The sequence below is a fragment of the Callorhinchus milii genome, unplaced genomic scaffold, assembly GCF_018977255.1.
Source record: "Callorhinchus milii isolate IMCB2004 unplaced genomic scaffold, IMCB_Cmil_1.0 Scaffold1, whole genome shotgun sequence".
NCBI lineage: Eukaryota > Metazoa > Chordata > Chondrichthyes > Chimaeriformes > Callorhinchidae > Callorhinchus > Callorhinchus milii.
Window position 1 is genome coordinate 72943895 of NW_024704742.1, and position 27216 is coordinate 72971110.

Genomic DNA, 27216 nt, shown 5'->3' on the forward strand with positions numbered 1-27216 from the left:
TATATTCTGTAAAGCGCTTTGAGACGTCTGGAAGAAATGGAAAGCGCTATATCAAATGGAAGGATTATTTATTATTATCAGGTCATCAGAACAACTCAAAGTGCTTCAAAGGATATGCAACAACAAATTACATTTGGAAAGTTGATTGACTGTGTATTTTGTGGGCGAACGCGGCAGCCAGGAGTGAGTGACCAAGTTTATTTGGGCAATTGTTGGCCAGGACACTGGGAAAAACTCCCTTCTCTTTCTGAATAGTGCCATGGGATCCCTAACTTCCACCTGAACAGGCAAACGGGATTTCAACAATGCATCTCTTCCCAAGCACTGTGTTGGGATATCAGCCCAGACTAAGTTTATAGTCCTAAAGTGAGGCTTGCACCCAAACCTCCCGACTCAGAAGCAAGACTGCTGCAAACTCAGCTTGGCTAATGCATTGTTAGAGATCCGCAGCATAACTCCAGAGTCTGGTCAGGTTACAACAACTGAAATGTGTGAAATGTCAGGGGTGGCAATGAAAAATGAAGATGCTGAAGTTTGGATTTTATATTTCCTTTTTCTTCTTTTAAAGGGAAAGTTGCGTAATCTCCGAGAGAACATTATAAAAGACAGGCACGAGGATGAATTTCTGTACGGTAATACCAAGAACCTTTGAATTCATTGTTTAATCTAGAAATGTGTCAACTACAGCAGTGATCCTTAAAGCAGACTTTTTATTCCTATTTATACAGTTCCTTGAAATACCATTTCATTAAATTACTGTACGTGGCATAGAAGCATCAAGAAGAGTTTTTCAAGTACACAATGTTATCTTCCTGTCCCGTTACTACCAGTACGAGGTTGGAGACATACTGAACTGCGTTCAAAAAAAACACGTCTATTAGTCATTTTAATTCAATTTGGAAGGAACATATTTATTTGTATTAAGCATTACTGTACTCAGTTATCAGCCGATTAAATTCAGGATCCTTTTCCTCATCTTTAATTTTCTCCATGGCTTCGCCCCACCCTACCTCTGTGACCTCCTACAACATTAACAACCTGACCTGCCTCACATCACCCATCCGTCTCACCATTGGTAGCACGTTTTCATCATCCCAGAGTCCCTCACAGTCACCGCTCCCTCTTCCCATTCAAGGCCACCTCATGAAATGAATGACCAATTTTATCTGTGGGATTATTGGCCAGGACATCAGGAGAAACTCCCTTCTCTTTAAGTGACATGGGATATTTAACATACACCTGAACAGGCAGACAAGACCTTGCTTTAACATCTCATCTGAATGATAGCACCCCTGACCCTGGTGTCCTGGCTACCAATCCTCAAAATAAAATTTGGTCATTCATTTTGTGGTTGCTTGTGGGACACCACTGTGTGCAATTGGGTTGCCGCGTTCGCCCACAAATAATAATAATCCTTGCATTTGACAATAACACCTTATCATGTCTTCAAGACACTTCATCATACATAGTCACTCCACTTCACAGTAAATTGTTTTGGCCTTTTAATATGAAAACTGCCATACTGAATGCAAGAAGCATGTGTGGGGTATGTGTGCGTATGGGACCGATAAGCTTTACTCTACTCTTCCTCCCTCAGCGTAGGTTCCCTGACTCTAAGCAGCTCGCTATGCATTTGAGAGGAACCCTGTGGCACAGCACCTCAGTGCAATAACACTGCTCTTAAAGTCATGAGGAGAACGAAATGAGATGCTTTTGCTGCAGATTAGCAAAGAGAGCAGTGAGAAACCAGGGAAGGACTGAGGAACAGGAAACTGCAGCGATGCATGGGGGTCCCCTTCTATTACAGGTGTTGGCCTGGCTCAGTTGGAAGCACTCTTGATTCTGGGTCAAAAGGTTGTGAGTTTAAGTCGCAGGTTGAGACTTGAGCTCGCATTCTCGGCTGATATAGGAGATATAAGGCAACCGATTAGTTTCCAACAGATATGCCCCATTATTAATAATATCCTCTTTTTTTCACAGACAGGATCAAAATTATTCATCTTTCAGATGGTAAGTAGTTATGATATCTTAAAAATTAAGGATCACATTATAGCTACAGATGAGAATGCATTACTTTGGCCCATTTAATCTTAAACTTCCAAAATTGCATGATTAGTAGAGTTCAGATCCCCAGGTGCCACACTCAGGCTTTCCGGTGCTCTGGTCAAGTCACACTTGGAGTACTGTGGACAGTTCTGGTCACCTCAACATAAGGGGGTTGTCCGGGCCTTAGAGGCAGTGCAAAGGAGAACAATAATGATCCCTTGTGTAAGAGGAATGACCTTTGAGAGATGAATAGCCAGTTAGGGCTTTACTGCTTGAAAAGAGATGTTGAGAACCCAAGATATTAAGTGGGATTAAGAAAATAAACCCAGAACAATACTTTCAGATATGCCAAGATAACAGGATAAGAGAATAGTGTTAGGATCGTGAAAGACAATTTTCCTTTCACAACTCTAAAAAAAAACAGAATTTTTTCTTTACCTAGAAGGTAATTAACAACTGGAACAGGTTACCAAAAGGATTGCTGAGGCCAGGACATTGGACTCATTTTTTTAAAAAAAAGGTTGATGCTGTAATGGGAGGCGGACGATAAGGTGGATAAGGAGGGAAGAGATCAAATGGGCTGAAGGAACCTTGTTTATCTGCATCACTCTTGATTATCCACTTTCCATTTTTTCCTTATAACATTAGGATGTTTCTTCAATAGTTTAGTAACCTGACCTTAATATCCTTCCTAGTAACCCTTTCCAATTGATCGCTACACTGTGCTTAAACAGATGTCTGTTCTGGCTCTTACTCGGCTTCAATAACACCAGAATTCTGAGATGAACAAATAATCTGCTAATCCTATCTCAGGTTTGCTTGTGCACACTAAAGCAATAAAAATAGCTTGCACACACCATCTAACCAGCTTTAAGTTACATTGCAATAGAAGTGAAAAATGAACTGCAGCTACATTTTGTCAAGAACCAGGCGACTACCTTTAGTTCTTAAGAATATATTATTAATTAGCTGGAGTGAGTTACAGATCTGACATGCTCCACCTCGCAACATTTGACAAGAAATTAAAAATATTAATATCGCCCTAAGTAATTATAAAAAGGAACTCTCAACTGGTCATCTTGCAGCCTTGGCATATCTTAAAGCATTGTTCTGGGTTTATTTTCTCATTTCCATTTAGCATTTTATACATCTCTTAGTCGCCTCTTTTAAAGGCCTGAGACCTAGATTATCTGGTCATTTCTTATAGCTTGTCCCCATGATATTCAGCATCAATCTCATTGTTCTCATCTAACACCTGGGCAGCTCGGATATGTTGTAGCAATTAGAGCTGTGCTGTGCTGGGTCCTTGAAGACCTTATAGAAATATATGAAGTACTAAATGGATAGCGAAAGTAGATCAGAAACAAGCTGTTCAGGTATCTGAAGCAGTATCTTAATGTCAGCAAGTTTAAGGTTGTGAAGGATCAGTTTCAGATAAACACCCAATCTATATTTATTTTTTTAACACACACATACAGTAGGTAATTAACAACTAGAACAGATTATGTAAGCGTGATTGAGGCCAATATACTGTATGTTTTTAAGTAATAGTAAATGCTAGAATGGGAAGACGATAGGATTCATAGTCTGGAAGCAAGATCTTTGACAACTAAGCCTGTTGTGCAATCATATAAAATGTATTTATTCACTCACTAACAAAATCTATAAGGAATACGTTTTAAAGGCAACACTGCTGTCTATAAGTTCCATTGTTTAATGGTTCTAAACATTGCACAGGGGATCCATATTTGGGCAAAGATACTCTAGAGCATGGCTTGTGGGATCCATATATCATATATCAGAAGCTTCATGGTGCTGAGCGCAGGAGGATCTCATTGGATAGCCTCATGATGGTTTTGTGATTGCTCCTTATGAGAAGTTGAAATGTGTTAGGGACTGGAGGTTCAAAGGTTGAGTAAAATTCTTTCAGTGGTACGCTCTGCTTCCTTTTCAAGGTTGCCACTTATATGGCATTGACAAGAGGTTCAGAATGGTAAAGCAATTGATCACATGGTTGTGAATAGCTGGGCATATCCTACAGTCACCAGCTGTGTTGTTCATCCTCACTGGCTGCTCAACAGTTTCTTTCAGCATCAAGATATTTGATGTCTGTTCCAGGCATTCCTGACAGAACCTCAGCACTTCTGTTCACAGATAATGTTGTTCTGATGGTGGACTCACCTGAGGATCTTATGTTCCACACTCACTATCTTGAACACTAGGCCATGCAATGGGATATGATGGTGGATTCCCCCAAATGCAACATTATGGCTCTGCATGGCTCAAAAGGAGATCTCAAAGGGATTGATTGAAAGTTACAAGGACATAGGTTCCAAATGTTGTTTCATATCAGTATCTAGGGTTGTGATAGACACCAACTTTAACTGTGGAGTCCTGTAGCTCAGTGGTTAGACCACTCTCCTCACAAGCGAGAGACCTGGGTTCAATTCCCGGGCAGGGCAAAATGTTGGGCAATTTCCTAATTCCACATGTCTCTGTTTACCTAGCAGTAAGTAGGAACCTGGATGTTAGTGGATTGGTGGAATGCTTTTCCGGGGGTAATAATGCCTTCAACAAATAATAATAATATGGTCACTCAATCCACGATTGTTTGTGGGAAACTGCTGTGTACAATTAGCTGCCACATTTCACCCACAAGTACAGTCACTTCACAGTATATTCTGTGAAGCACTTTGAGACGTCTTGAAGACATGATAAGGTGCTATCTAATGAAAGTATTATTATTAGACACTGTCCTGAGAATGAGCAAAGAGCACTCTGGTCATTCTCGTCCCTCTTCAAAGACAATGAGGTCCCAATGCAAGTCAAGCTTGTGGTGTATAATATATGTGTACAAACAATTCATCTTAATAGCTATGAGCTCCTGAGCATGCAATGGGGAGGTTTCATTCGACCCATTTGTGAAATTCAGGACCAAACAGAGGCGGATTTGTGGTAAACAGGGGAAATGCCTGCAGGGAGGGAGGGCTCTGACCTACACTGACCTGTTGCTAAGCACCTGGAGGCAGAGTTGGCTTCACAGTGGGAACATCCATTTTCCAAAGCCCCTCACATGGGGATGTGGTTAAAGCAACTGGTTCTGAGTAGACTGGTACATGGCATTGGACTTGAACCTCTGCAGTATCAAGCTGGCTGGCATGTCATAAGCTGTCCTCTACGGGTTCTCCCACCGCGCTGAAGACAGATGTCCCTCAAATAGCTGATGAGGAAACTCGGAGACATGGGACAATAGGTACATTTGTTAATATATTTGCTGTTAAGCCATAATAATAATAATAATAAAGCTTTTGTTGGCTTATTTCTAGTGATTTGCTGGAATTCTAGGCCATTGTTAATGTGCTTTTACTTATAGCAGCAATAATGTTGTGTGGCTAAAATACAATCTTCTCTCTTTGCAGAAATGAATGCGAAACCACAAGATGTGTACAGCATACCATCATCAGCAAGACCATTAACGGTAGAGTTGCAGACTAATGGCCACCTGGGTTCTCTAAAAATCATATTTCCCACTTTCAACAGGTTACCCCATTGTGAATGGGTACCAACTGTCCAACAGCACGCATAGGAATGTGGAGAAACTCTTCACTTTTATATTTTGCAGCACTGTTTTAATGCAAAGAAAAGTACAAGGAATAAAGTCTACTTTGCAGATAGAGAAGTTACAGTAGCATTCAGCCTTTAAAAACTAAAGTGCAAAGAGTTGCTGGGATGTGGAGTGCCCTGACAAGTAAGGGCTAGAAGCAGAGTCCATTGCGGCTTTCAAGAGGGTAGTAGGCACATAAATGAAAGATAACGGCTTGAAGGAGTATGCAGATAAGGTGGAGCAGTGGGACTGAATGAACTGCTTGCTTTGACAACCAATTTAGACTCGATGGATCAAATGGCCTCCTTCTGCACAGCACACTTCTATGAGTTTACTCTTTTAGTTTCTGAGGCAGCAAGTTTTCACTTTATTTTTTTTAATTACTTAACACTAGACATTATTTCACAATTGGCAGCTAAATAAGGTATTTGTAATACACATGAAATCATTTGAAGCAGTTCAAAACAAGTAAACATGGGAAATAAGAATACTTTTCCTTACATTAATATTAAATTATTGTTCAATTCAGCACTTGTATATCTGAGGTTTGATAGTTTAATTAGCAAATCTCAGTCAGACCAATGGTACGAGCCAGTATGTTAGACCAGCAAAGTGAGAGATCAACCATGATTCTCTCTCCTGACCCCTGCTGGGATATATGGTTATGTACAGGTTAAGTGAGGATTCCTAAGTTGTGAAGTCTCCATGATTGCATAAATGGCCTGTCAACACTTACTGTCGTAGAATCACACATGAAGGATAATCACTTGGGATAGGTATCAGAAGGTAAACTTGTAGAATTATACCCAGGAAAAGGCATGGGGTTCAGGAGAGCAGGAAAATCTATATGATATTGTGGCCACTAACCTCCCCAGAATGAGTCTTTTCTCACAAGATTACAAAAATAGTTTGGATGAAGAAGGCCCTTCAGACAACCCGACCTTATCCTTCCAGAATAACACCCACTCACACAATCAAGCTGCTTTTTAAACAAGTCCAGTGTCCTGGCCTCAACCAGTCTTCCTACAACCTGCTCCAGTCATTAATTATCCTCCGAGTAAAGAAACACATCCTGGTATCTGCCTGAATTTACTCTTTAGAACTCAAAATTTTGTTCTATTGTTTTGGTGCATCCTAAAGTATTGATCTGGGTTTACTTTTTCAATCCCATTTAAAATTGTATACACTGCTATGAGTTGGTTTGTTTGATTGTTGCTCAGAGCTCATTCCCCTAACAATGGGAATCATCCTTGTTTGCCCTCCACTGCACTGCCTCTATGGCCTGAATAGCCCTTTTATGTCGAGGTGACCAGAACTGTATCCAGGTCTTGACCAGAGCAGCAAACAGCCTGATGTAGTACAATGCAAATTATAAATTTACATAACACCTTTCACTTTGGAAGGTTACAATCTAATGGTAGTCAGACTCCCACCTACATTTGGGAAGATTCGCAGAGCCTGCAAATATATGGAAGCATTTTCTTCCAAGTTGCTCATTACCTTATATCTCAGAAATACAACACATTTCTTTGATACTAATTCACCTGTTAGATTGTGACCTTTTTGTTTATCACCTGTACGACTGGGACACAGGCAGAGAAATTGATGAAATGATCCAATAAACATGTGTATGCATCAAAAGTAAGTTTGAAGTCACTAGCACAAACCTAACTTTTATTACTAAGATTAAATGCTTTGTGTTTCAGGCTCTTCATCCAAGTCCAGCAGGAGCGACTAAAATGGCAGGACTGTATGCCAGACCACAACCAAAATAAAGGTAACATGTACATTGTTTTTAAAGGCATGGATCTTTATATAACAACAATCCTCTGTACAATCTCTCCCACTACTATTATAATCTGTCCCACTAAATCCAAGTACTTCTGTGTGTATTGTAGATATGTATGTAATACTTACCGTGTATTGGAATTTTTAACAGACAGTTTCACATCCTATATATTAGAAACAGACCAGAGCTTCATTGGTGGTCCAATTGGTAAAGGCACCTGATGAAGCACGAGGCTACAGAAAAAACACAAGTTCCACATTCAAATGTGGGGTTTGCTGATCTAGCAGGATGCTATAATTATCTCCATTTCCCTGCACTAGAGAGAACAAAAAAAAATTGTTTTTCATAGCACACAAAACAATGTAAAAAGGCGGGAGTTTCACCTGGTCAAATCCCATCTCCTGGAGGCCTGGCCACCAAACCAATATTCAAAAAGGTCCATTGAGTTAACCAGCAAAGGGCCATTCTTCATGTTATTTGCCAGTCAACTTCTCCAAGGAAGAGCTTGTAACCCAAAAGTCTAGACATAACACTTAAGTACCATGGGTTGTTAAAATTGGGATCAATTTAACATTTCTAGTGTGAACAATATTGGAGTTCTTTATTCAGCTTAAGTAAGATTAATTACAAGTGATTTTCTTAGATTTTGCAAGTACCCTATTAGTAATAAGAGGTAATATGATGTTTTCGTGGCCAACATATAATTGGCTAGCTTGGTAACTGGACAGGACTTGGTGATTCTCACCGCATCATTAATCTCAAGCAGTCCTGTACCTCCTATTAAATATTTAATTCACCCATTTTGATGCCCAGTTTGTAATGAAACAAAAAGCTTTTTGATTCTGTTACTTTATTATTGTTAAAGTCTGCCTTTCATACCTACAGTATTTAAAGGCATAAAAGTGAAACTGCTTCTCAATGTTGTCTTTGCTTTCTGTAGATTTATGCAGCCTGGATCGTCTTTTCTGCATCCTGAGCAACTACTGAGATATCTGACTTCAGCACACAATACTTTTCAATCTGCACATAGAGCATTCAGAATGTATATTGTTTATAACATTTATTAGAAGGCTATTAGCTGAAGCAGATATTGAGCTACCAGGTTACCTTTGGTAATACATATGGTAAGCAGCTCAAGCAATATCAGTCATTTTTATCAGGAGCAGGCACTATTGGTCCTTACAAAAAACCTAGTCCATTGAGTGATATTTTATAGTATAAGAATGTAAAGACTCACAAACTGGGAAACATCAAGGACAGATTTGTTTTGTTTTAGCTTATCTCCTGATTATCTCTCAGACTGTTATCTCTTTTTTTACTTTCTGTGTAGCACTTTGACAAATATTTTACGACTGAGTTTGCAGTTGCACTTGTCTGTCATGTTATTAAATGTCAGGTCGATTGAAATGCTTAAGAGCCAGATGGATAGATACTTGGTTATGGAGAAAAGGCCAGGAGATGGAATTAAAAGATCTACCAACATCCAATAAATTGACAGAACAGACTTGACAGGTCAAATTGCCCTCTGTTACTATGTTCTTATGTAAAGCTTGTCAATAAAGAACAAGTACAACTCTTGAAGACGTTTCATTTCATAAACTTCAAATCTAGCGCACATTTGCATAAACTAAACTACTGGAACAAGTGGGGGAGAGAGCTTGGTCTGACACACAGAAACCCTTTGCCGTGCTTAAGACTACTGAAACCAGACAGAGTTCCGCATAGAAATTTCCCGTTGTGTAATGAACTGTGCACTCTCTCCCTGCAGGAATTCATCTTCTTTACCTAATCCTGGAAAGTAATAGATGCTGTTTGGCAAAAGCACAAAGTGCTCAACAATTCTGGCTGCGCACCGCGCGCCAGGGCTGAGGGTGAGAGCCAATGGGAGGTGTGGGGAATGGAAAGATGATCAAGCAGCCACATTTTGAGACATTCCTTGAAAGAGGAGAGGAAGAGAGCAAGTTGTAGGGACCTGGGAATGGAGTTCTAGAGATGGCAGGGCGGATAGAGTGGGGAACAAAAACAGAATTTGTTGGGAACACTCAGCAGGTCAGGCAGCATCTATGGAGAAAGGAAAGTGAGTCAACATTTTGGAACCACGACCCTTCGTCAGAGGGAATAGAGGTGTTAATACTACAGAACAAAGGGGGGGTGGGGAGGAAAGATTAAAATCACCTTCCTCCTCCCCCTCTTCTGTGACCATTACTACATCATCTGGGTCCCAGATACACCTTTTCTCTCTTTAGTCTGCCTATTTTGTTGCAATTTTTCTCCCCCCCCCCACCCTTTGTTTTGTATTATTAACACCTCTATTCCCCAGTTTTGTTGCAATCCCCCCGCTTTGTTTTGCATCATTAACATCTCTTTAACCCATCAACCCCTATCCTCTACCCCATTTTCTCCTTTGTCTTCCTTGCTCTGCCTCCCCTTTCTCTGTTAGCCCTTAAAAGCCTCTCTCTCCCAACATGCCCCAGTTCTGATGAAGGGTCATGGACCCGAAACGTTGACTCACTTTCCTTTCCCTATAGATGCTGCCTGACCTGCTGAGTGTTCCCACCGACTTCTGTTTTTGTTTCAGATTTTCCAGCATCTGCAGTATTTTGCGTTTCGATAGAGTGGGGAATTGAAGTGAGCTAGTGTTGCTTGAGTAAAGGGAACGACCGGGTTGGTAAGGATCAAGTAGGTGAGGATAGAGTAGAACAAGATCATGGGAGGATTCAAATACGAGAATGAAAATCTTGAACACTGGGGGCTGGGGAGGAAGTGAAGCCAAAGAAGAATGAGAGTGATAAACTTGCAGAGGCTTGTACAGGAGAGTACACAGGCTGAAGATTTGGATAGTTTGCAGCTTGTGTAGGAAAGAGCTCGGGAGTCTGGTAATCAGTGTGTTGGCGTAGTTGAGCCTGGATTTAATAAAGCTGTGGATGAGCCTTTAAAATTGCCAAACTGGCTAACCTATTACAATAGAATAAAACAGGGAATTCCTCTAGATGTGTAATTGCACTTTAATTCACTGCATTATCATTCACTTAATGTGCGAGCGGGATAATGGTTTGGATTAAAAGCTTTTTGGAGCTTAACAGATAATGGTGGGGTCATTTTAGAGTATTTAATTAGTTGCTAGGAAAATTAGCTCACAGTCCAAGCAATGCTAATTACATGTTACACAGCTCTTGTGTCACACTCCAAGATTACAATTACTATGAAGGTCACCTCACATACTTAACTCTAGAAATTTAAGAACTGTATTGTCAAATATAAATAAAACCTGCAGAAGAATGAGGACACCATTGACAACAAGGGGCAGTATACCAGCGAGGCAGGTGAGGAATTGGATTTATTGTGTGAGGGCCTCGGTCAAGCTGCCTAATGTTATGGGGGAACCAGAAGGTTTGGGAAGTCCTGGTCTCATGGGAAAACAATTTTAACAACTCATCAAAAATCACTATTTTTGGCAACCAAAATGTATTCGACTCCTAGGGCTGTTCAGATACCAAAGTGTTAAATTAAACCAAACAGAGAAACATGGACCATTGGAAATACAGATACAGCTTAAATGACTATTCCTGCTCAATGGTAAAATTATCATCAGTCCAAATAAGCAAACTTTCATATGCTTTTTATTCTACTTGTACATATTGGGAAAAGGCTTGTATGATTTACTCAACACTCCTATACACAAACATTTTACATATATGGACAAGTCATGGTACAATAGTGAGTCAAACAGCAACCACGTAAAAAAAAATTATATATCAGTAAGACATAGCACATAAACAGCAATGTCAGCAGTCATTCATATATACAATTAAAATATCCAATGGATCAGAGGTGAGAAGGAGCTGGGGCAAGGCAGATGTTTGAAATAATAATATTAACATATAATAAATCTTTGCATTTGAGATAGCACATTATCACGTTGGAAGGAAGACTCAAAGTGCTTCACAAGATTTACTGTGAAATGGAGTGACTGCGTATTTGTAGGCAAACATGGAAGCACAATTGCAATGTTCCACAAACAGCTATGAAACAAATGTCCATTTTTTGTTTTAGAGGATTGTTGGCCAGAACACTGGGAGAAACTCCCTTCTATTTTTGAAAAATTGTTGGGGTCTTAATATCCACCTGAACAACGTGAGTTAAAGAGGTAAGCCAGGTTTTCAAACCGGAGAGAGAAGAGATGAGGCAGAAGGATTTCAGGAGAACGTTCCAATGGGCAGGGGCAAAGTGCCTGAATGCCCACTCGTCGTTGACATGAAGACATGAAGCAGGTTACAGCTGGCAGGGGGAGTGAATGAGGGAGAATTCATAGGAGATCGTAGAAACATGCTGGTGCAAAGCCATGGAGTCATTTGAAGATGAGGCTGAGGATCTTCTGACAGACAGGAAGCCTGGTGGGGGTTAGGGGAGAATGGACTGTGAATGGATCTTTACAACAACAACAAAAAAAACCATAAAGCCCACAGGAAAAGGCGCTGACAGTGGTCATGAGAGCAGAAATGGTCAGGGTGAAAGGGAGGAGCAAAAATGGTTTTGGTAGGTAAAAGGATTCGGTGAAATGGGACTTGGGGGGGGAGGTGGAAGGACTGGGGAATTCCAGACCTGTGAAGGTGAACCGAAGGGTGGGGCGGGGGACGTGGAGCAGACCGGAGCCAGAGGAACGGAGGGTACGGGCAGGTAGGTAGGGGGATAGTAGGTTGGAGAGGTAGGAGGGAGCAAGGCCGTGAATGGCCTTGTAGGTGAGGATGAGGATCTTGAAATCAATCCTCTGGGGGATGGGGAGCCAGTGGAGGCGAGCGAGGGTGGGAGTGATGTGGTCGCGAAGCCTGGTGCGGGACAGTACACGAGCTGCAGAGTTCTGAATGACCTGCAGCTTGTGGAGGGAGGTGGCGGGAAGGCCGGCGAGGAGAGAGTTCCCATAGTCCAGCCTTGAGGTGACAAAGGCGTGAACCAGGGTTTCAGCAGCGTGAGGGGTGAGGTAGTGCCGTAATCTGGCGATATTCCGGAGGTGATGGAAGGCGGTGCCAGTTGTGGTGCGGATGTGAGGGAGAAAGGACAGCTCAGGGTCGAACAAAACGCCGAGGTTCCTGACTGGCTTTGAGAGGTGGAGAGTGCAGCCTTGGATGCTGATGGTGTCAGCGCCTGAGGTGCGGAGGCGCTGACGTGAGCCAATCAGGAGGGCCTCGGTTTTTCGCACGTTGAGCTGAAGAAAGTTGTCTCTCGTCCAGGACTCGATGTCGGACAGGCAGGCTGTCAGGACATCGGTGGTCGTGGAGTTGAGAGTAGAGGAGGAAAGGTAGAGTTGGGTGTCATCCGCATACATGTGGAAGTTAACCCCATGTTTGCGGATGATGTCACCAAGGGGGAGCATATAGAGGGTGAAGAGGAGGGGACCGAGGACAGAGCCCTGAGGGACACCACATGAGACAGTACGGGGGGTGGAGGAGAAGCCATTCGTTGAGACGAAGTGAAGACGGTGGGAAAGGTAAGAGCTAAACCATTCAAGGACAGTGCCTTGAAGGTTGAGGTGGGAGGACAAGCGGTGGAGTAGGATAGCGTGGTCGACCGTATCGAATGCTGCCGATAGGTCGAGGAGGACGAGGAGACAGAGGGAGCCCTGGTCACAGATGGTCAGGATATCATTGGTGACCTTGACCAGGGCAGTTTCTGTGCTATGAGCAGCACGGAAACCTGACTGAAGGGGTTCAAAAAGAGAATGGTGAAGGAAAGAGCGCAGTTGGGAAGCGACAACTCTTTCCAAGACCTTGGAGAGAAAGGGGAGGTTGGAGATGGGCCGGTAGCTTGATAGCTGCGACGCATCAAGGGAGGGTTTTTTCAGGGTGGGCGTGATGATGGCAGTTTTTAATGGAATGGGGACAGAGCCAGAGGAGAGGGACAGGTTTATGATGTCAGTGATGTGTGGGGCAAGAAAATGGAGCTGGGAGATAAGGAGTGGAGTGGGGATGAGGTCAAGGGAGCAGGTGGTTGGTTTTAGGGATAGGATGAGTTCAGTGATAGGTGACATTGGTCATACTGTTTATAGTATCTCTCTCAGCAATGCAGGCTAATGGTATGTTCAAGCTTTTCCAGTTTCTTTTTGATATCCTCCTTTCTGCAGGTACCTATCCTGTCCTTCAACAATACCTGGAGATCTTCACACCACTTTGGCATCCAGACAAAACTCTGATTCTGGCTGATCCCATGAAAGATTTTAATGAGGAAATAGACAAGGGTCTCACTGTCACATACCTGACACCTCTGGAGTATCCAATCACACCATCCCTCCCACAAACAATCATTACTGAAGCCTGTGACCAGAAGACTAGAATCGAGCAGGTTCTGGTGGAGCTTTTCAACATCCTCTTCTTCAAGCTTGTTTCCAATTAACCTAAAAAATGGGGTCACAATATCAAATGTCAAGTCAGACTGATGAAAGGAACACAGCAGACCACACATTGCCTTTGTCACATTATATAATCCACTGTTTAAGGCATGCAAAAACACAATGCTAATGCAGTGGAACCTTGTTATAATGTACTTGGTTATAAAGCAGGTTTGCTTAAACATCCCAAAACATTTGAAAATGTCAACTCCACCAGTGCTTCAACCCACTGACCACCCAAAGACCACATGACCAACCTAGAGGTCATCAGGTTGCCATTGATCCCACTTCTTGTGTGCCTGCATGGTGAATGCAGAGGCAATAACTGCCAATTGTGCCTTATAATGGAGCTCAACTGAACAATATACTGGCCAAAAATCCTCCAGTTAAATTGAACAATCACTTCATTGCTGTTTTTGAGAACTTGCTGTGCTCAAATTGACTACCACATTTGCCTTAAATAAACAGTCATTTGATGACACTTGATGACATTTACCTAGGAAGCACCTTAAAGTGTATCAGTGTTCTAAACACTGAATCCAATACAAGAACGATTATTGGAGGATATTTTTACTGTGGTATAATCAAGATATTTGGCATTATGTGTTGTATGATTTCATCTTTATTAGAATTTTATTTAGGCCATTCCATTCCACCTCACCTGACATATAAAGTTGCAAAATCAAAAACTATCCTCTAAAAATAATAATCCTTAATTTAATACAGTGTAATATATGTCAAAGATGTCTCAAAGTTTCTATAAAGCATTGGTGTAGGTGTAAGTGGCAGTCAATTTGCTCACAGCAATGTACCACCAACAACCATGATTCAAGTGACCAATTTTATTTGGAAAATGTTGGCCAGGACACCAGGTTCAACAATAACAAATTACATTTATAGAGCACCTTTCACGTCGGGTGGACGTCCCAAAGTGCTGAACAGTCAGGTGTCGGGGCCCGATCATGGGAGAGGGGTGGTGTAGGGGTGAGGGAAGGCAGAGAGGTGGAGGGAGACCAAAGGCATAGTCAAAGAGAAGGGTCTTGAGACCAGCCTTGAAGGAGACAAGGGAGGAAGCGAGGTGAAAGGACCGTGGATGGAGTTCCAGTGTGTGGGGGCAGAGAGGCTGAAAGCCCAGCCACTGATGGTAGGGCAGCTCGGACAGGAGACAAGGAGCAGACCGGAGCCTGATGAAATGAGGGAGCGGGCAAGTTGGTAGGGAGTCAGCAGATCAGAGAGGTAGGAGGGGGCAAGGCCATGGATGGCCTTAAAGGTGAGGACAAGGATCTTGAACTCGATCCTCTGGGTGATGAGGAGCCAGTGGAGTCGGGCGAGGGTGGGAGTGATGGGTCGCAGAGCCTGGTGCGTGAAAGTACACGAGCTGCAGAGTTTTGGATGATCTGGAGCTTGTGAAGGGAAGAGTTGGGAAGGCCGAAGAGGAGGGCGTTCCCGTAATCAAGCCTTGAGGTGACGAATGCATAGGTGAGGGTTTCGGCAGCCTGAGGGGTGAGGCAGTGGCGGAGTCTGGCAATGTTGCAGAGGTGGTGGTAGGCAGTGCCGGTCATGGCGCGGTAGTGGGGGAGAAAGGACAGTTCAACAACAACAACAACAACAAGATTCCATTTATAGAGCGCCTTTCACGTCAGGAGGACGTCCCAAGGCGCTGCACAGTTGGGGGGGGGGGGGAGGGGGGGGGGGGGGGGGGGGGGTGGGGGGGGGGGAGGGAGGGGGGGGGGAGGAGAAGGAGAGTCGAAGGTTCAGGGTCAAACGATACCCTGGTTCCTGACTGGCTTAGTGAGGTTGAGTGTGCAGCCGTGGAGGTTGATGCTGCCAGCGCCTGAGGTGCAGAGGCGCTGGCGCGAGCCAATCAGGAGGGCCTCGGTCTTGCTGACATTGAGTTGGAGAAAGTTGTCCTCGTCCAGGACTTGATGTCGGACAGGCAGTCGGTCAGGACGCCAGTCGTCCTGGAGTTCAGGGTCGAAGCAGAGGGGTAGAGTTGGGTGTCATCCGCATACATGTGGAAATTTACCCCATGTCTGCAGACGATGTCACCAAGGGGGAGCGTGTAGAGGGTGAAGAGGAGCGGACCGAGGACAGAGCCCTGAAGAATACCGCACAAGACAGTGCGGGGGCTGGAGGAGAAGCCGTTTGCCACAACGAAGTGGAGGTAGTGTGAAAGGTAGGACCTGAACCAGTCAAGGACAGAACCTTGAAGGTTATTTGAGGTGGAGAGGGCGAGGCGGTGAAAAATCAATTCACTTTACAGTGTGTTGGAGGTCCTTCCCACGGTGCTTCAAAGGTGGCGGAGAGGTCGAGGATGATGAAGAGGCAGAGGGAGCCCTGGTCACACATGGTCAGGATGTCATTTGTGACCTTGACCAGAGCAGTTCCCTTTTCTTTTGAAATTCAAAAAGTGCCGTAGTATCTTTAAGATCTTGAACATATTCTGGACCTCAGTTTAGCATTTCATACAAACAACAGCAAATGCAACCCTACAGCACACCCCCAATAACAACTGGAGTGTCAGCCTCAACTGTGGGTTCAAAGTTCCAACATGGGGCTTGAACTGGCAATCCTGTGGGGCTTTTTAGAACAAGTATGAGAATGCTACCAACTGTGCTGACAATCAGCTACAAATAGATACAAGAGTTCTTAGAGTCGTTAATGTTACTGTCCAGCCACAACCTTCCCCTCCCCAGATCCCACTTTCATGATCAAGATACACCACTTTCTTTAACGTAGAATTGTTCTTCAAGAACACGGAAAATCTAGAAATCCCTTCATAGTCAATGTTATTTCCTTCAATCCTTAAAATGAAATTAAAAAAAACATTTGCTGGGAGACATCAATCTGACCTTTTACTTTGATGAAAATATAATAATAATAACCCTTGCATTTGATACAGCTCCTTATCATACCATCAAGACATCTCAAAGCACTTGAGTGAACAGCCTCAATTCCATTATTAGTAAAGTGGTTTGAATTAATAGAGAGGCAACTAAGGAATGCAGCACAGTATTCACTGACCTTCCCATATCTTCTTTATTTAACCCTTTTGAACACTTCACAGATAAAGGAGTCCAATTTGAGGTATTTCTAAATGGGAATCCTTGACAAAGAATCCGAGTCACCAAAAAAGGATTCCATCCCGAAACAGAAAAAACATTGCAGTCGACTGCACATAGTTCTAGTTACCACAACATAAGATGCCAGGGCCCCAGATGCAGTGAGGAGGAGAGCAACAAAGATGACCCAACTTGTTAGAGCTATGAATTGAGCTATGAGCAACAATTACACAAGCTAGGGTTCTTCATTGCTGAAAAAAGTCATCTCAAAAGGGATCTTACAGAGGTGTATAAAATGTTAAATATGATTGAAAAAGTAAACCCAGAACAACACTTTGTGATGAACCAAGACAATAAAATAATAGGATATAGGTTTAGAGTTGTAAAGGGCAAATAAAGGACAGACACCAGGAAGTTTGTCTTTACTCAGACAGTGAGCAACTGGAACATTTTACCAGAAAGAGTGGTTGAGGTCAGGACACTGGACTCATTTAAATAACAGCTGATACTGTGATGGGAAGAAACTGAAAGACGGGTATTCTGGAATGATGAGATCAAATAGGCTGAATGGCCTTTTCATCCAAACCAATCTTGTGACTCCCACTCACAATAACTCTACTCCATTATGGCCAACTTCCCGGGAAGAAATCCCACTGGACATATGGAATTCTAATGGGACTCCCTCAATAAAAATTCTATTACCACAAAGAAGGAGTGGTATCTATGGATTTCCTCTGCTTTCACCTATGTTTTAAAGGGCTATACTTCAAATTACTACTTCATTAGCAAATAGTATATTTAAGAACATATATGTTAAGTTGATGGTTGAGGCCAGGACATTGAACTAATTTAAATAACAGCTTGATACTGTGATGGGAGGATAATAAAGCTTACCACAATGCCAGAAGAGTTTTGTTATCTTTCATTGCTTTCTGGAGCTCTCTTAGCTCATTGTTTCCAATGTTTGTCCAGCCAAGACTGTGTGTGAGAAGAAAATAAATACTTTCATCTGAATTAACAGTATGTCAGTCCAACATGATCACAACAGTCACAGATTCATAACAATAGAGTGTAGCTGCAGTCTAAGTTACGCAATTCCTGAAAAATCAAATATGAATAACATGAATTACCCAGATGTATGGAAGTAGGCTTCCTCCCACTTCCCCCACCCAGCACCTTTCTCCAAAACTCTGCAGCTCGTGTACTCTCACGAACCAGGCTCCGTGACCCCATCACTCCCACCCTTGCCCGACTCCACTGGCACCTCAGCCCCTAGAGTATCGAGTTCTAGATCCTTATCCTCACCTTTAAGGCCATCCATGACCTTGCCACCTCCTACCTCTCTGACCTGCTGAGTCCCTACCAACTTGCCCGCTCCCTCCGTTCAGCGGGCTCTGGCCTGCTCCATGTCTCCCACCCGACCCGCCCTACCATCAGTGGCCAGGCTTTCAGCCTCTCTACCCCCACACTCTGGAACTCCAGCCCACGGTCCCTTCACCTCGCTTCCTCCCTTGCCTTCTTCAAGGCCGGTCTCAAGACCCTTCTCTTCGACCATGCCTTTGGTCTCCCTCCCACCTCTCTGCCTTCCCTCACCCCTACACCACCCCTCCCCCATGCTCGGGCCCCGACACCTGACTGTTCAGCGCTTTGGGACATCCTCCCGACATGAAAGGTGCTCTATAAATGTAATTTTGTTGTTGTTGTTCTCGATGTTTTGTCCGTAAAACCAGGAGTGGTTTTTCTTTCCAGCCTTTTCTACTGCCAACAGGCATTAAAAATCCTTTGTTCCGGGATAAATCACATTGTCAAAACATCTCGAAGAGCTTCATAGGATTTGTTGTAAAGCATAGTCACTGCTCATAGGTAGGGAAACACACCAGCTAATTTGCACCCAGCAATGGCTGCTGCGTTTAAATACACAGTCACCCTTCACAGTATATTCTATGAAGCGTTTTGAGATGTTTCGATGATGTGATAAGGCGCTATATCAAATGCAAGGATTATTGTTACATCGGCCCAAAAGGCCCGGTCTCTTCCCTATACATTAATACCGAAAAATTATCATCTATGTCAATGTCGACATAAACTCTGGCACATCTTATACCGACAAATTGTTTAGGTCCCAAACAGTATTAAAGGCATTATTTTATTACAGTTGATGTCGACAGTGTACTCTTAAATTACTATTTTTTACTTGTATGATTATTTTTGTAAATAAGGTAATGAAAATACATGTAAATAAATGGTTCAAGAATTTGAATTAAATTTATGACTTTTTCAGTAAATGAATAAAAATACATGTTAATCCATGGTACAGAGATTTTAATCACAGAATATCTATTGCCTGCTTGTGACATGTTGACAGAAATGGGTAGGCCTGTATATTGTCCCATCCAAAAGATGGCATCTTTAATAATGCCTCCCTCCCCCACCACTGCAATGGAATGCCAGCCTGGGCTGTGAGTTCAAAGTCACAACATTGGGACAAGCCCGGCTGACACCACAGGATTTACTCAAACTCAAAGCAAAAAGCTATCCTGCTAAACTGGCAGTTGAGTGCAAAGATTAATTTCTATTAATTCTGGATGAAAATAGTGGTGGGTGATAATAATTAAGAAATGGTAAAGAATTTTCCTGTTAAAAATAATGTCCTTTTACATTTGTTAATGATGGGTTTGGGACTGAATTACCATCCTAACTTCAGGAAAATGGTTTCCCCCGTCAGACTTCTCACAGTCAGTTTGACTGACACTTATTGTAAAACTTGCTAAAATTCTTAGCAAGTCAACTTTTTGACTCCCAGTCATTAGAATTAGTCAATTTTTTGGCCAATTTTTGGCCAAAGTCTGGCAAAGTAGCATGAAATGTGGCCTGATTGTAGACTTTCACATCCACTTAGAATGTCATAAATTTAACCTTTACTTTTTTAAAGAGAAGGGCAGTAACACAAATGATAACAATAATCCTTATATTAGTTATAGTGCCTTATCATGTCTTCGAGACATCTCAAAGTGCTTCACAGAATATACTGTAAAGTGAATTGACTGTATTTTGTGGGCGAAACGCATGAGACGTGATGATAAATGGGTTGACTGGTCTCACGGAACTCACAGAGGCTCTGTCACTTGTTCTGTAGCACTGCAAGTGTCAAGAGTATTCCCTGACACTGAACCAGAGTTGTAGGAATAGTCTGTAGAATCAGCTCTATGGTGACAACTATTGACTCTTAGACGTCCTTCAAAGAACAGTTCAAGTGAAAAAAAACTCTTTGGATAATTTCATCTTTCCAGAATACTGACCTTTCCACATTGCGCTTACAGCATCAAGCTTCTTACATCTAATTAAAGCAGCCAAAGTACAGGATATTAACAAATATTAACAAAAGCTCAGTGTGAACCAGTTGATTGGGGCTGTACTTATTGAAGAACTCAGCTATACAACAACCCACAAAACGTTACCCCAGATGACGCAGGTTTGCCGATTCCAGGAGTTCACACAGGATTTGAATTGCCTCTGAATCCAGTTTATTTTCTCCGCACCTTGAAAATCAGGGAAGCAATTCAAACAATAAAAGTGAGATAATTTGGTATTTTATTTTATTTTTTAAAATTTAGTCTGGTTATATTTTCTAACGTTCTCCCCATGATATATACCTCTCTGCTCCTCATTTGGTCTCATCTTACTCATCCATAGCGACTGTTTTAAGCACTCTGAAACACAAGCCCACGTGAAGGGTGCTATATAAATGCAAGTTGTTGTTATTGCCCTCTGGTACCCTGCCTCAATGGCCATTATTCCTATGTGAGCCTTGGCTGTGAATGTCTGCAGGCCACTCAAATAGAGAATCTCACATCTGGGTCAAACCTCTCTGCATCTGGTTGTCATACATCAGTAAAGGATGCTAAAGAGGAACTTGGTTGTTTTTCCCTTCCTCCCCCGCTCCACCAAAACTGCACCAAGTATCAGCCCAGATCACGAGCTCCAAGTCCTCCCACAAGCTTCTGACTCAGAGGCTAGAGTGCTCTCTTCCCACACCTTTAACAATAGCTTTAAATACATTCATTTGAAATGATTTAATCTTAAATGTTCTTTTGAACAAGTCTGAAGCTGACATTAGTTCTCTGAGTTTAAAGTCTCAGCTATATTAATTCTCTCAAGTTGAGTTCTCAAAGATCCCTTCCCCAATTATTTCATGAATTGTAAGTGAAACAGTCACCTTTAACTAAGATGATTAGTTTAAACATGACTGAAACTGATTTCCTTCCCTCAGCTATGAGAGCTCGGTAATTCCACAATACATTTAGAGCAAGACTAAGCCACAGCTTTGTTGCTCAAGTGATTGAAATTAAAAACGCTGGTTGTTAATGTAAGTGCTTACCACAGTTTCTCACATCGGTACACATAGGGCTGTAAACTCCTCAGTGCAGCCCCATTCTTGTTCGTGGCTGTCACATCCAGTTCGACAAGGTCTTCACTCTTCATATCCAGAAAGTACTTCAACACACTGAGATCGATTGGACCAAGAGCGTTGTCACTAACATTGATGCGTAGGCTTTTGGGGGTTATCTTCTCTGCTAAAGAATGGTTTTGTTGTTCAAACAGACAGTGCAGAAGATTTAAGATGTTTGATCCATTTTCACAGTGCTCTGTGATCTCAGCTAGTAACCAACAGAGATAGGACTCCGTTTTTGTGTCTTCATCCAAAAGGATATGCTTGGAGAGCAGAGTCTGGTTTCTGTCTGACAGCAGACCTGAGAGAAATCAAAGGAAAGTGTGTGAATGAGAAAACTCCCTCCCCCAATTCTGGCTCCTGGACACAGGTTTGGTCCAGAAAACTACTGACAAAATCCTTCAGGTCAATATGACAAGCCTCCAGACCAGGTTCATAGAAAAGAAGTTCACCATGGAGGAGACTGTTAATGATGACCGGCAGGTCACTCTCTTCATCGGGGTCAAGTAATAATGTAATAATTCCCATCGAAACGGTCATAAAATTTAAACTCATCAAAGCCATCTAGAATCACCAGCAGCTTCTGTGTATTTTTAAACACAAAGTCCAGCACTTTTGACAAGTGACCATGCTTTTTTAAAATCACACTCCGGAAGCTCATCGCTTTATTGATCAAATTAAGATCCAGAAACGTGAAGTGGATGAGGAACTCAAAGTTCTCGAAGATCTGGTTGTTTGCCCAGTCATAAACAATCTTTTGCAAGAGGAAGGTTTAGCCTATGCCCGCAATGCCAGAGACTAGAATTTTGCTTGGAGCTCTTTGGTCATTGATCGGCATAAATAACTGGTTTGGTTCAATTGCCATTCTCTCAGTGCTCTTCTCTTGCAAGTATGTGTGCTGCTGCCCAAATGTCAGCAGTTCATGCTTTTTTAGTTCTGGACTGTAGTGCCCTTCAATAAAGCAGTAAGTTTATGAACTGCTCAGCCCGATGGGTTTTCTCTCCAGGCCGTGTGTTGTAGTGCACAACCTTCTCATTTCTCCGACTAAGAACTCCTTTGTGTTTCTTTTTTTACCACTGGCCAGTATTCTGAAGGGATGGGAAATGAAGTAAAGAAAGAAAGTTTTAACATTTCAAACAAGATTAGTATTTCACATTGAACCAGCTTTCAGTGACTAGATTCAGTTTTCAGAATTTATATCAAGTCTGAATCACATGTGAATAGCCATGATTAATGCAAGAATTATTATTAAGATCTGAAATTAGAACCTTTTTAGACTTCCAAAATAGTGTAAAAAAACAACAAATTTACATTCATATTGTGCCTCTCACGTCATCCAATGGACATGTGAATGACCTTTGATCTACACAGATTCCAGTATTTTGGTGCTTGTTCAGGATATGCCAGGTTAACCCAACATTAAAAGTTGTCATATCACATATTGAATTCTCCGCCTCTACAGCACAATACAATATATAGTGCCTTTCAAGTCAGGAAAACATCTCCAAGGGACAGTACTTACCATGAGGGCTGGTTTGCTTTTTTTGTATGCCTCTTGATTTATCGTCAGGCAGAAGTGAACAAAATAGAGCAGCCACCTCTTCTCCATGGAGTTCAATGATGTCCAGTATCACTCGGACTTTCTTTCTTGGTCCATTCGTGTACTTCACATTTTCATATTCATCCTTTGAAACTAACTGCTGTTGTAGAGCTTTGTCCAATAGCCAGTCTATTACCGTCTCCAGGTCATCAATAAGCTTAACTCGGTTTATCCTTAGAAACTGGATGGAGGAGATCCTACAAACCCAGAATTATTTTACTCAGAAATTAAACTGCATTGAATTTTATTCTGATAACCACTGTTACTATAGATATTCTGATATGCATCAATCGCTAAACGTAAGGACATGTATTCCTTGTTTTAATGGACCTATCGAAAAATTAAAAACTGTTTTTGTTTGACTACCGTAACAGATTACAGAAATGGTTGGACAAGTGGCAGCTGCAGTCTAACACAGGTTTATGCAAAAAAAAATTTGTCTGCTAGGTGTCTTACAAATATAGTAAGAGAATCCAAGCCAGACTGAGAGTTCATAATATTGTAATGTCAACTACATTTATCTGTAATGGAATGTACACACTCTTCTCAGTGGAATATTTACCTAATTCTAGAATATAAAGCCCAGGTTAGCAATAACCAAGAGTTGGGGATCAAAGAGTATGCACTAGTTTGAGCTTTACCAGCGAGTTTGTAATTTCCACTAACTAGTAAGCTTCCTGTTGTATGTCCAGCTAGAACCACTGTATCCATGACAGCGTTCACTTCAGGAGGATGTCTCAAAGCAACAGTACTTGTCTTTTGAGATCATCAGAACAGCACTACACCCAGAACACAGATGACATTTCAAAGAGCTTCACAGGATTTACTGTAAAGTGTAGTGACTCTATTTTGTAGGGAAATACAGCAGTCAATTTGCACACAGCATTGTCCCATAAATAGCCATGAGGTGAATAACCCAATTTTAACTGGTGGATTGTTGGTCAGAACACTGGCTTCCCNTTTTTAATAGTGCTATGGGATCTTTGGAGTCCACCACAACATCACAGTTAATTCCTAAAAAGTGAATGCAATGTTCCTCTTCCTTTGTTTTTCAGCCCCAACACAAATCCTACTTCACATTGCTTCATCCTGTAGCTCAGTGGTTAGAGCACTTGCTTTGCAAGCGAGAGACCTGAGTTCAATTCCAGGCAGGGCGAAACCTTGGGCAAGTTTCCTTACTCCACACGCCTAATAATAATCCCTCCAAAACAAAAAATAATAATAAATTGGTCATCTTCAATCTACGACTGTTTGTGGGACACTGCTATGCGCAATTGGCTGCCACGTTCGCCCACAAATATACAGTCAATTCACTTTACAGTTTATTCTGTGAAGCGCTTTGGGACGTCTAGAAGACGTGAAAAGCGTTATATCAAATGCAAGGATTATTATTATTATTATCCTTCCTTCATTCCCCTTTCCCAGCATCTAGCCCTGTCACTGTAAAGAGTTCCAAGACCTTATCCTATGTGAAGAGCACTATATAAATGCAAGTTGTTGTTACTCTGAGTAATAAAATCGTTCAGCTCCAAAATGTGCTGAGATAAATTGTTCATATAAAGACTAATTCAGAGAGCAATGCAGGGAAATATTCAAAACCAGTTCACAAATAAAGTTAAAATATACTGTATACAGTTTTGCAAGACTTAAACTGTGGGATAGTGGAACAAATTCCACAGCATCTATTCGGCTAAAGAGAAAAGCTCTTAGAAAAAGTCCAGCTGAAGTTTAGCTCTGCATCCTATTTGAAAGGATCAAAACTGTTTTTCAAGTTTCACTGACCTGGTCATGAGACAAAAAGGGAACTATGAAAATTGTTACTTCTTGTCTAAAGATATATCTTCCATTTAGAGAAGTTCTGGTTTTATTTTATATAAAAACACAAGTTTTTAAAAACTTTTATTTGAAAACACATGTAAATTGAGTAAATGTACAGCTGCCAAGCCCCAGCCCACAGGTTTCGGCAGGTGCGGTGACACTTACTTGTGTGTGACTGGAGTACAAGCTCTGTCCTGGGTTTCTCCCTGTCTCGGGCAGGGCGACCACATTGTGACCCTCGCAGTTGCACAGAAATGTTGTTGTTGTGGAGATTGGCTACACCGGCTCCCGCTCGCTGCAATTGTCTCCGATCCTCCAGGATCTGCTCACACACACCTAACACATCAGACAGAGAAAGAGCCAGGCGCTGGCACCACAGGAGCAATCCTGCCTCCAGATTGGAAAGTTTTCTTCACTCAAACTCGGCACTTCCTGAGATTGTCTTTTGAGATCATCAGAACAGCATTACACCTAGAACACATGATCAAATCTGTAATATGACTCAGTGCTTCTCTGTGGTGCACACGCTTTTGGACACAATTCAACATTTTAATTTAAAAAAAGGAAACCAGAGATTTTCTATGATACTTAATAATCCTTCCATCTGATAGAGTGCTACAAACGCTATTACAATGACTATTGCACCTTTCCAAAAGTCTCAAAGTCATTCACAATTAATTGATGTCAAATGTAGTGATTGTATGTGTTTGATATTGTATATTGTATAAAAGTGGCCAATTTGCATACTGGAAGATCCCACAGACAGTCATGAAGTGAATTGCAATTTATGCACGCAGGTTAAACAGAACCTCGGTTTAACGTCTTACCCGTCTTACCCTTAAATGTGCACATTGCTACACTCTGGTAGAGAATGTCTCTAGCTCCTTAGAAACAAGTGACTACCTAGGATTTGAACAAGCGGCAGAAAGCAAAGTGCCCCCAGTCACAGAAATAAGTTGATAATTTATATAGAGGTGTTGCAAAAATGTTCATCAATCAAATACAATTTTATAAAATTGACATTTTATATTGTTAGAAGCTTTTATGAAATGTATAGTAACAGTGCCATTCAAAAAGTAGAACTATTGTTAGAAGCGACCTTACTGTTCTTTGCATTTCATTTCAACTTCAATTGTACTATGCAATATAAATTATAACAAAAATATACATTTATACTGCGCCTTTCACATCAGGAGGACGTCCCAAGCTGCTTGACCATTCTAGCGTGGCATCCAAATTGGGTGTGGGAGCTGAAATGGGTGGGGAGGAGAAAACTGACTTAAAACAGATTCAAAGAGGAAATATTTGAGGGAGGGGAGGAGTTCGAGGGACTCTTGTGTGTTCCAGAGGCAAATACGCTGAAAACGAACCACTGATGGTAGGTAAGATGGGAGGAGTGAAGCAGGCAAGTACCCACTGAGGAGAGGGAGCAGCTGATGTATCCTCTACACTTGTGAAGTGGAGATAAACTTTAGATTAATTTACATTGCTTTGGTGTTCAGATAAACTGTTAAATTTTGGTTTGTGAGACTGCTTTTTCTCCCTTTAAAAAGCTAATATAATAACAATTCCTGCATTTGATACAATGCCTCATCATATCAAAAAGCACTTCACAGCATTTTCTGTAAAGTATAGTGACTGTATTTTTAAATGAACAAAGCAAACCTGTTCCACAACAGTCATGTGAATGACCAGTGTTTTACCTGGAGGATTGTTGACCAGGACAGACTCCCTTAGATTAATGTTATGAGATCTTTAACATCCAGCTAAATAGTTGAGATGGAATAGTGGTTTAATGCACAGTATTGGCGTGTCAGCCTAGACTGTGAATTCAAAGTCCTGAAAGGTGGGACTCAGATCTCCAGTCTTCTGATTCAGAAGTGAGAATGTTGCCAACTGAGCCAGACTGACACCTTCACTTACCATACGTATGGCAGAAGTTGACATGATTAATTACATACCTTCAGCATTACATTTGTTGCTTCCATGTTTTGCTGTCATTTAGCTTTAAGAAACTTTTTTTAGTTACTTTAAGATGACAATGTTATGACGATGGAGCTTTTGATTGTTTCACTTCTGTTCTTGAGATGATTTTCCTCCTTTTTTTAACAGTCTTATAGAATTGCACTGAATTTTTTATACCCTTCACAATTTTTTATTTCCATTATGTATTCATGTTTAGTTTATTACTGGTCAAGGCTTTATTGATGTTTGTTGGCCAGGCCTAACAAATACAAGGTGTCAGCCTGGCTCAGTTGGTAGCACTCTCGATTCTGAGGCAGAGGATTTGGGGTTCAAGCCCCATGTCGGGATTTTGAGCTCACATAATCCAGGATAACACTCCAATGCAGTGCTGCAGAAATGTTGGATTTGAAATGACATTTGAAATGTCAGATGTTTCATTAATGTTTCATAACATCAGAGATGTTAATGTGAGGTTCAGTCTGCCTATTCAGTTGGATGTT

The 27216-nt window shown here is 41.8% G+C and overlaps 1 protein-coding gene and 1 pseudogene across 2 annotated transcripts in view; one reads left to right on the forward strand and one right to left on the reverse strand.

Moving 5' to 3' along the window:
- Nucleotides 1-9011, forward strand: part of LOC103177621 (B cell scaffold protein with ankyrin repeats 1) — a 183980-nt gene extending 174969 nt beyond the window's left edge. The window contains exons 12-16 of one of the 2 annotated variants that reach the window (XM_007891866.1): nucleotides 569-632; nucleotides 1981-2010; nucleotides 5466-5524; nucleotides 7357-7427; nucleotides 8380-9011. In XM_007891866.1, the coding sequence (XP_007890057.1) occupies nucleotides 569-632; nucleotides 1981-2010; nucleotides 5466-5524; nucleotides 7357-7425 (222 nt within the window). In that variant the 3' untranslated portion in view covers nucleotides 7426-7427; nucleotides 8380-9011. Of the gene's footprint in view, nucleotides 1-568; nucleotides 633-1980; nucleotides 2011-5465; nucleotides 5529-7356; nucleotides 7428-8379 lie in introns of those variants that run through there. The other variant, XM_007891867.2, reaches the window with a different exon arrangement.
- A 4437-nt stretch (nucleotides 9012-13448) lies between these two features.
- LOC103177622 lies at nucleotides 13449-25180 on the reverse strand (annotated as a pseudogene).
- Between the last annotated feature and the right edge of the window lie 2036 nt (nucleotides 25181-27216).